At 47.0% G+C, this 10,015-nt stretch overlaps 1 protein-coding gene across 1 annotated transcript; it reads left to right on the top strand.

Annotated features, from left to right (window-relative positions):
- Positions 1–5,642: 5,642 nt before the first annotated feature.
- Positions 5,643–8,481, top strand: LOC310854434 (beta-1,3-galactosyltransferase 1-like; the record flags this gene model as incomplete). The annotated part of the gene is made up of 4 exons (XM_083759083.1): positions 5,643–5,735; positions 6,788–7,072; positions 7,269–7,507; positions 8,007–8,481. The coding sequence occupies exons 1-4, from the start codon at positions 5,724–5,726 to the stop codon at positions 8,479–8,481; spliced, it is 1,011 nt and encodes a 336-aa protein (XP_083615209.1). The 5' UTR covers positions 5,643–5,723.
- Positions 8,482–10,015: the final 1,534 nt, after the last annotated feature.

Below are 10,015 nucleotides of genomic sequence, written 5' to 3'. Positions count from 1 at the left end.
GTCCCCTAGGGTAGGTACCCTCACAAAAAACATGCAGTAATCCTGGTCACTAAACTGCCTCCCCCTGGCCAGCCGGGACGCCTGATGGAGGGGAAAGGAACTGGTTGGAATAACGTGTTCCTTCCACGCGCTACGTCCAACCAGGGAAACTCCCCCCTGTCAGGTGTAAAGGAGCAACTTGGACACTCAAGCATGAAGGAAGCATGAGTTAAGTCCGTTGCTCTCCCTAGGTTGGCGTAGGGTGTGTAGAGCCCAGGATCACATCACAAGATGATTGACACAGGGGTGAAAAATGGGTTACAAAATCGTGGGACAAAAAATATAAATTATTTAAAAAAAAGAATAGCATTACATCTCATATCGTACAATAGAATCAACGCAATACATACAGTACAGGAACACATTATATCCAAGCAGGAATTCATCCTTTTTTTCTGTCTTACTGAGGGCAGCGGACTGATTTATTCATAAAGACAAATGAGAAAATATCATCTGATCAGCACTTTAACCCATTCTGACCGGGCACCCATTTTGGTGTCAGCATCATGTTATGCTTTAGCTATTGAAAAATAGCAGATCTACAAGCTCATATCGCGCCACCGAGTGGCGCGATACGAGCTTGTAGGTCTGCTATTTTTGAAAAATCAAAGAGCGACTGACATTTTTAGAATCTGATCTCAGGTCAGAATGGGTTAATCAGACCAGTGTGTGTGTGTCCAGTGGAAACCTCGTATGAATCTGATCTCAGGTCAGAATGGGTTAATACAATAACTTGATTCAAATGTTTGTCAATGATGAACTGTGACATGAGCGAATGACATGGTAGAACGACTGGGATCCAATTATAGGGTAATCCGACTGGGATGGGAGTGTGTTGAGGGATTTGGCTGACAACACGGATAGCGCACTTGCAGCCATCGTCTCCTCTGCCGGCCGTGAATTATTCCACACATCCATCCGACAGCCACCGAGTTTGTTTGAAGTTTCCAGTCCGTGTTTGACACGTTGAGCTCTGTGTGTGTGTGTGTGTGTGTGTGTGTGTGTGTGTGTGTGTGTGTGTGTGTGTGTGTGTGTGTGTGTGTGTGTGTGTGTGTGTCACGTTGAGCTCTTTCCGCAGAGAAGTGGCTCACAGTGACAGCTCAGCGTGCTGTACTGCCACTTCAGCTTATACTGGAGCATTTCCATTTGTTTATGCTTTTACTTCTACTCCACTAATACCTCTCAACAGTCAAATACTCTACTGCAATAATTAGATGTAGTTAGTTATGTATGTAGTTAACTTTGTAGATTTGTATTATTTTTGCATTTTGCATTATTTCACCCGCGGTTTAACCAACATTAACTAATAATATATTAGTTCATATAATAACCCACGGCAAATACGGCTAAATCCGCCATCCGCAGGTCTCTTAACTCCTGTCGTATCAGCCCATCTTGTATCACTCCTGTCGTATCAGCCCATCTTGTATCACTCCTGTCGTATCAGCCCATCTTGTATCACTCCTGTCGTATCAGCCCATCTTGTATCACTCCTGTCGTATCAGCCCATCTTGTATCACTCCTGTCGTATCAGCCCATCTTGTATCACTCCTGTCGTATCAGCCCATCTTGTATCACTCCTGTCGTATCAGCCCATCTTGTATCACTCCTGTCGTATCAGCCCATCTTGTATCACTCCTGTCGTATCAGCCCATGGGCTGATTTCAGCCCCTTGTATCACTCCTGTCATATCGGCCCATGGGCTGATTTCAGCCCCTTGTATCACTCCTGTCATATCGGCCCATGGGCTGATTTCAGCCCCTTGTATCACTCCTGTCGTATCAGCCCATCTTGTATCACTCCTGTCGTATCAGCCCATGGGCTGATTTCAGCCCCTTGTATCACTCCTGTCATATCGGCCCATGGGCTGATTTCAGCCCCTTGTATCACTCCTGTCGTATCGGCCCATGGGCTGATTTCAGCCCCTTGTATCACTCCTGTCGTATCGGCCCATGGGCTGATTTCAGCCCCTTGTATCACTCCTGTCGTATCGGCCCATGGGCTGATTTCAGCCCATCTTGTATAACTCCTGTCGTATCGGCCCATGGGCTGATTTCAGCCCCTTGTATCACTCCTGTCGTATCAGCCCATGGGCTGATTTCAGCCCCTTGTATCACTCCTGTCGTATCGGCCCATGGGCTGATTTCAGCCCCTTGTATCACTCCTGTCGTATCGGCCCATGGGCTGATTTCAGCCCCTTGTATCACTCCTGTCGTATCGGGTGAAAAAAGGTCTGAATGTCACGATCTGTGACATGTTCTGTCTCCCTGTTGTATATTGTCTTGTGTTCCTTGGTTTTCAGTTAGTTTTTCTTTACTGTCCTGTGATTTTGTCATTGTTTTCCATCTTTCTTAGGTCCAGTTAGAGTTTACTTTACACCTGTTTACTCTTATTTTGTAGTATTCTTCCTAGTGTGTCCTGTAGTTACTGTTTACCTGCCTGTCTAATCTTGTGTTTCGTCAGTGTTTCCACTTTCCACCTGTGTCCTGTAAGCAGTGTTATTATTATCCATATCATGTCTATATATACACGCCCCTGTTTTGTTCAGGTCCTTTGTCAGATCGTTGTTGTAAGTCACCAGTGTTCGGTTCATAGTGTAATTCCAAGTATTTGATGTTTCCTAATATTCCCCTTGTGTCACTTCCTCGTGTTTGGTCCTGGTTCTCTGTGAGTTTTGCTAATAAACTCTGTTGCGTTTGAGCTCCTCTCCCTCCTCCGCCTGTCTGTCTGTCTGTCTGTCTGTCTGCATTTGGGTCGTAAATCTCCTGCCTCGCACACGTGACACTTGGTATGAAACTGAAGTAGAATACATGCAGTAGACTGAGCCGGTTTTCACTGGATCCCGTTAATTAGAGCATAAATAAACCCATCCCTTAAGACGTGTTCACACAGCCGGCAAATTCTTAACACAACATGTTGAAATTAGTCTGAGCCGACGAGGAAGAACTTTATTTTTGTATTTTTGTATTTTTATTTTATTTTTATCCCACGATTTTGTAACCCAGTTTTCTTTTCACCCAGTGCCAATTATCTAATGTAATCCTGGGCGCTACACTTCCTCTGCCAACCTGGGGGGGGCAGCGGACTGACCTCATGCCTCTTTCTATGCATGAGGAGTCCAAGCTGCTTCTTTTCACCTGACAGAGGGGAATTTCCCCGGCCGGACGTAGCGCGTGGAAGGGACACGTTATTCCGACCAGTTCCTTTCCCCTCCATCAGGCGCCCCGGCTGGCCACGGGGAGGTAGTTTTAGAGACCAGGATTACGGCATGTTTTTGTGAGGGTATCTACCCTAGGGGACACGGGGAGAACATGCAAACTCCACACAGAAAGGCCCTATCGCCAACCCCCGCCTCGGGTATGGGCACTGATGACGCGGAGGAGGGAACACGCCGCCAGTGCCCACAGCGTCCCCAGCGGGAATCAAACCCAGGACCTTCTAGCTGTGAGGCGACAGCACTACCAACTGTGCCACCGTGCCCCTAAGGGAACTTTATTTCTAACTTTAAAAGATCCTGCACCGTTAAATAACGCTCCACACACACACACACACAGTGGCCTCTCAGGCCAATGAGGAAAGAGCTCGTTAGCGAGAGGAATGTGTGTGTGTGTGTGTGTGTGTTCACGTCAACTTGACTCTGACACACGAGGCAGGGAGAGAGGCTTGCCGGGGATGGATTAACACATTCAGACCGATTAAAAAATTCAATTAAAGTTTTCAAAAAACCTATGTTTCTATGTCAGTTGGTGCTCAACCTTTTTCATGTCAAGGACCCCCAGAATGATCTAGCTGCGGACCTCCATCTGAAAATATGTTGTTCCAGGGACCCCCCCCCCCCCCCCCCCCCAGGAGCAAAGATTTGAGTTAAAAACTTTCAAAGATTTGGGCCACATTTTCACGATGTTTGAAAAATAGCAGCTCTACAAGCTCGTAAGTGCGGCATTCGGTGTGCTATGAGCTTGTAGATCTGCTATTTGTCCATAGCTAAAGTATAACATAATGCTTAACCCATTCTGACCGGGCACCCATTTTGGTGTCAGCATCATGTTATGCTTTAGCGATTTAAAAATAGCAGATCTACAAGCTCATATCGCGCCACCGAGTGGCGCGATACGAGCTTGTAGGTCTGCTATTTTTTTTTAAATCGAAGAGCGACTGAATTTTTTTAGAATCTGATCTCAGGTCAGAATGGGTTAATCAGACCAGTGTGTGTCCGGCGGACACACACTGTGAATCTGATCTCAGGTCAGAATGGGTTAAAAAACACCAAAAGGGGTTCCTGCCCAGAATGGGATAACGAGAGAGCACGGCATGGAATGATACGGAGAGGGAATGGAAAGCCTGGATCCGGGAACCAATAATATCTGCTGCTTCTCACTATCTACTGCGTGTATCTTTAGGGACGTGCATATATATATATATATATATATCCATCTGTCTGGCTGCCTGTCTGTATGCATTTCTCTGAATCCCCCGAGCTATCATTCTCTCACATTCCGCTCTATCTGCACGCACGCTTGTTTCCAGATTGGAAGCCCTGGCTGGCGTCTGGGGCCCGGCATAGAGGATAAGAGGGAAATAAACAGCATTTATAAACAGAAAGTGGAAAGCAGAGCGCACCCTAGAGAGAGAGAGAGAGAGAGAGAGGGAGAGGGAGAGGGAGGGAGAGAGGGAGAGAGAGGGAGAGAGGGAGAGAGAGAGAGGGAGGGAGAGGGAGGGAGAGAGAGGGAGAGAGAGAGAGAGAGAGAGAGAGAGAGAGGGAGAGAGGGAGAGGGAGGGAGAGAGGGAGAGAGAGGGAGAGAGGGAGAGAGAGAGAGAGAGAGAGAGAGAGAGAGAGGGAGGGAGGGAGGGAGGGAGGGAGGGAGAGGGAGAGAGGGAGAGAGAGAGAGAGATGGGGGGGGGGGGGGAGAGATCTGCTTATTTTCTTTCGCACCACGGGCGTCTTATCACAGACAGTGATGATGGAGTGATGGAGTAATGGGCAGTGACGTGTGTGTGTGTGTGTGTGTGCGCGTGTGTGTGTGCGTGTGTGTGTGTGTGCGTGTGCGTGCGAGTGCGCGTGTGCGTGCGCATCAGGGCTCTGCGTAACTCGCAGATGGATTGACATTATAATGGGATGTAATGAGCACCAAACGGATAAGTCAAGCGTTGCATTCCAATGTTAATGTCAATGTGATAGAACTCCAGTGATCTTGTATAGGCTTGTTTACTCCCTCGCTGATCCACTCTTGTTCCTGTGTAGTCATTCCTACCTGTCGTTTGCTGTCACGTACTGTAATAATTCATGTGTATTATGCAATGCACCGTGTTCTCCGCTGACCTCGTTCTGTCTTCCATTCCGTTTGCGTTTTTTTTTCTCCAGATCCCGATGCTGTTACGACGAGGGCCGCGAGGCTACGCTCTGCGGCGCTGCCGCGGCGGCTATGGAATGTGGTAATAAACGTCGAAGATAAGGGGTCCCCTCAGTGATGCTTCGTTTCAACGCCCGTACGACCGTAGAGTGGGCTTTCCTCATCTAAAAGTTAATGCCAAGCGCGCTGGGATGGCAGCCTAAAGCTGCTCGCCCGCCGTCGCACAACTATAGGACGTCCCATGGAGGCGACGAGGCCCCCGTCTCCACTCTTCAGATGCTTCCGCCGTCGTCGCTGACGACGCCCGACGCGAGGAGGAACTATAGCTGAGAGATGCCTTCCAAGGTCTGTAATGGATATCGTAGAAGATGGATATTGTAGAATGCCAGATACATTGCCCACTATACATTTTATTCTGTATTGGCCAATCTCATTCCATGCTAGTCAGCCACTTTTCACACCACCAATGTGCCCATTCTAACTCAACATTTTTACGAATTTTTCAAAAATGGCAGACCTACAAGTTCATAGCGCGCCACTCGGTGGCGCGCTATGAGCTTGTAGATCTGCTATTTTTCAATAGCTAAAGCATAGCAACTACGGCTGTCAGTCTACCAGCTGACCTGACTCACTCCATGGTCACTCCATTCCATCCATGTTCACTGGGAAAGAATATAATATATATTCAAAGATTTTCACACATTTTCACGATTTTTCAAAAATAGCAGATCGACAAGCTCGGCACTCGGTGCCGCGCTATGAGCTTGTATAGATCTGCTATTTTTTTAACAGCTAAAGTTTAAAATAATGGTCAAAAGTGGTTGAAAGCTAAGGTGACAGAGATGCGTTCCCGTCCTAAAATAGGTCAATATTATATTCTCAACACTTCACCCCAGTGTTGTTTTTGGCAGCAATGTTTTTGCTGCCAGTCACATTTTAGTCACCTGGAATGTTTTACTGTTTTAGTCGACTAAATGTTATAAGATTTTAGTCGACTAAATCTACAGTTGATTAAGTCGACTAAAATGTGTCTTGGCGGGCCTCGATGCCGTCCTAATGACTGATTTTACACTTGCTGAAAATAGCTGATCTACAGCGACACGTTGTGAGCTTGTAGATCGGCTATTTTCAGCATGCAACCAATTGTAAAATGACTTATACTGGATCTCTTGTCCACTAGTCCCTTCCTAACATTTAGTCTAGTTTTTATTTGTTGACGAAATTGTCAGTGTAATTAGTCTTAGTTTTAGTCATCATAGATTAGTTTTCATTCAGTTTCCGTTTAGTTTTCGTCAGTGAAAAAAAGGTAGTCGACGAACATCTTTCGTCTTAGTTTCAGTCGACGAAAACAACACCGCTTCACCCCGAACAGACGTCGGTATATTTCCCCATCTCAGGTGTCGTGTCTGTACCTGCTGACGGTGGTCTGCTGGGCCAGCGCTCTGTGGTACCTGAGCGGCTCCTCGCGGAACAACAACTCCTCGTCTTCGTCCTACACGGCGGGTCAGCTGACCATCCCCGTGCGCAACAAGGACAAGTCCTCCGGCAAGAACTCCACCTTCGGCTCCAACGTCCGCACGCGCTCGCTCAACCCGCACGACTTCGCCTACCTGGTCAACGAGGAGAAGAAGTGCGAGGCGGAGCCGCCGTTCCTCGTCATCCTCATCAGCACCACGCACAAGGTGCGCCTTTCTCGTTCGCTCTGAAATAATTTACACCTACTCAAAGATGTGTGCCACATTTTTACACATTTTTCAAAAATGGCAGACCTACAAGTTCATAGCGCGCCACTCGGTGGCGCGCTATGAGCTTGTAGATCTGCTATTTTTCAATAGCTAAAGCATAGCATAACACCAAAAGGGGTTCCTATCTATCTAGGAGTTCGACGCGCGCCAGGCCATCCGCGAGACGTGGGGCGACGAGAGCGCGCTCGCCGACGTGCGCGTGGTCACGCTGTTCCTGCTGGGGCGCCACGCGGACGCCGTGCTCAACGAGATGGTGGCGCAGGAGAGCCAGATCTTCAGGGACATCGTGGTGGAGGACTTCGTGGACTCGTACCACAACCTCACGCTGAAGACCATGATGGGCATGCGCTGGGTGGCGACCTTCTGCCCGAGGTTGTACAATAGTTTGGCTTTTTTTTCATTTTTCATTTTTCATTTTTCATTTTTCATTTTTCATTTTTCATTTTTCATTTTTCATTTTTCATTTTTTTTTTTTTTTCTGCCCAAGGTTACAATATAGTTTGGCATTTTTCATTAGTTAGTCAGTTTAAGTTTTTTTTTCTCCCCCCAAATAGTTTTAGTTTTTATAGCGGTTTTGCTAGTTTTTATTTCGTTTAGTTTTTTTGGTTTTTAGTGTTAGTTTTAGTTATTTCTGCCATTTTCAATTGGGGCGGGATTGAAAAAGGATCTGAAAAGGATCTGTAACTGAACAGATCTAAGGGAATTTCGGTTAGTTTTGTATGCACACACAATACACAGTTTCAGTTAGTTATCGTTTTTTCTATAGTTTTCATTTAGCTCGGTTAACGAAAATGTTCATTTAATTTCAGTTCCTTCGTCAGTTTCCGTTAACTCTAACGACGCTGCGTTCTGCCCCCCCCCCCCCACGCAGGGCCCGCTACGTGCTCAAGACGGACAGCGACATCTTCGTCAACATGGAGAACCTGGTCTACAACCTCCTGAAGCCCGCCACCAAGCCGCGGCGCCGCTACTTCACGGGCTACGTCATCAACGGCGGGCCCATCCGGGACATGCGCAGCAAGTGGTACATGCCCCGCGACCTGTACCCGGAGAGCAAGTACCCGCCCTTCTGCTCGGGCACGGGCTACGTGTTCTCCGCCGACGTGGCGGAGCTGGTCTACGCCACCTCGCTGCACACGCGCCTCCTCCACCTGGAGGACGTGTACGTGGGCGTGTGCCTCCGCAAGCTGGGCATCCACCCCTTCCAGAACAGCGGCTTCAACCACTGGAAGATGGCCTACAGCCTGTGCCGCTACCGCAGGGTGGTCACGGTGCACCAGATCTCCCCCGAGGAGATGCACCGCATCTGGAACGACATGACCAGCAAGAAGCACCTCAAGTGTTAGCGCTCGGCGGCAAAGGGTGCTATATATACGTTGGGTTAGACGTGCTAGCAGTCCGACAGGCATTAGTCCCGACAACACCGTGGCATGTTAACCCATTCTATCCTGAGATCAGATTCTAAAGATGTCTTCTATACATCCCGACAGTTTTCTGAAAAAGCTATGTTTCTATGTCAGTGGTTCTTCGATTTTTCCAAAAATAGCAGATCTACAAGCTCGTAGCGCGCCATGAGCTTGTATATCCACAATCACTTATTTATTCAATAAAAAGCGACACCGAGGTATCATGGCATCTCTGCATTTCAAGTTTTCACCCTCTCTTATACACTTTGAGAGGTTAATGAATAAACACAAATCAGGTTGAAAATGAACACAACACTCATGTAACACATGGCCTTAAATGGCTGTTCTTCAGGATTGCAATAAATAACTGCTGGTGACAGGTGAAATAGTTCTGTCACATCAGCAGTTGTCCTCCCAGAGGAGGTCTAGTAGTATGTCAGCAAATTCTCTTAAAGCAGCTCTTACATTGATAGAAATGTCATCCAGCTATTACAATGTGTGGCAGGTTAAAACTAACCCGTGGCTCACGACATGCGTGGCAGGTTAAAACTAACCCGTGGCTTCCTGTTAGCGGTGGGACGATATGGGTACCTCACGATACGATATATATCGCGATATTAGGCCCTCGATCAACGATAATATCACGATATTCGACATATTCGCGATATATCGATATATTGTATGAAATTTCATCAACAATATATATATCACGATATCTGCAACTGCAAAATATTTGTAACTGAAAAAAAAAAACGCTATTTTCGATATCGATATTTTAATAATCAATATCGATTGTTTATCGCGGGAGGATGTATCGATATATATCGCAATTCCTGTGAGGTTATAGGTTTAGGGTTAGATTTTGTGTTGGATGTCGTATACTAATGCCTGTCAGACTGTTTGTATGTCGGACCAAACACATGGACCCTTAGCGGCTAGCCAGACTATGGTCGGTATGGTTAAGTGGAAGCGGCGGTTGTGCCTCGGTTTCACGCTGGCTCTGGCCTTGGCATAATATTCTACAGCCTCCCGTACTGATGAACCACTATCGATGGAACCCCCTTTTCGCTTTTACCCAGACGTTGATCGCTGACAGATCAGTCTCATTTTGTTCCAACGCAGGCCCGAAACAAATCTCTATTATTCATTCTGTTGTTTCACTGAGCGCCACTCTGATCACACACTTTTATGACAACGGTGGCAATATATTTACTGTCTAAACAAAGTGTTTTGTAAGAAGTCATGCAGAAGTGAGAGGACGGTGTCCTCATCGGGAGTATATCATTTCATGCATTCTGAAGCTGAACGCTAGAACGCAGCTCAGTGAAGTATTTCATGCGGTCTCTTTTCGAAATCACTCATTCGTAACAAGAAACAAGTAAATGCCATCCCTTAAGATTTACAGTAGGCACAGCCGAGTAAAATATGAACCCCGACACACATCCCCTGATCTGCCTTCTGGATTGATGAGTTG

The sequence above is a fragment of the Protomyctophum parallelum genome (genome assembly GCF_964188405.1).
Source record: "Protomyctophum parallelum genome assembly, chromosome: 23".
Taxonomy (NCBI): Eukaryota; Metazoa; Chordata; class Actinopteri; order Myctophiformes; family Myctophidae; genus Protomyctophum; species Protomyctophum parallelum.
This window is presented reverse-complemented; position numbering and strand designations above follow the sequence as displayed.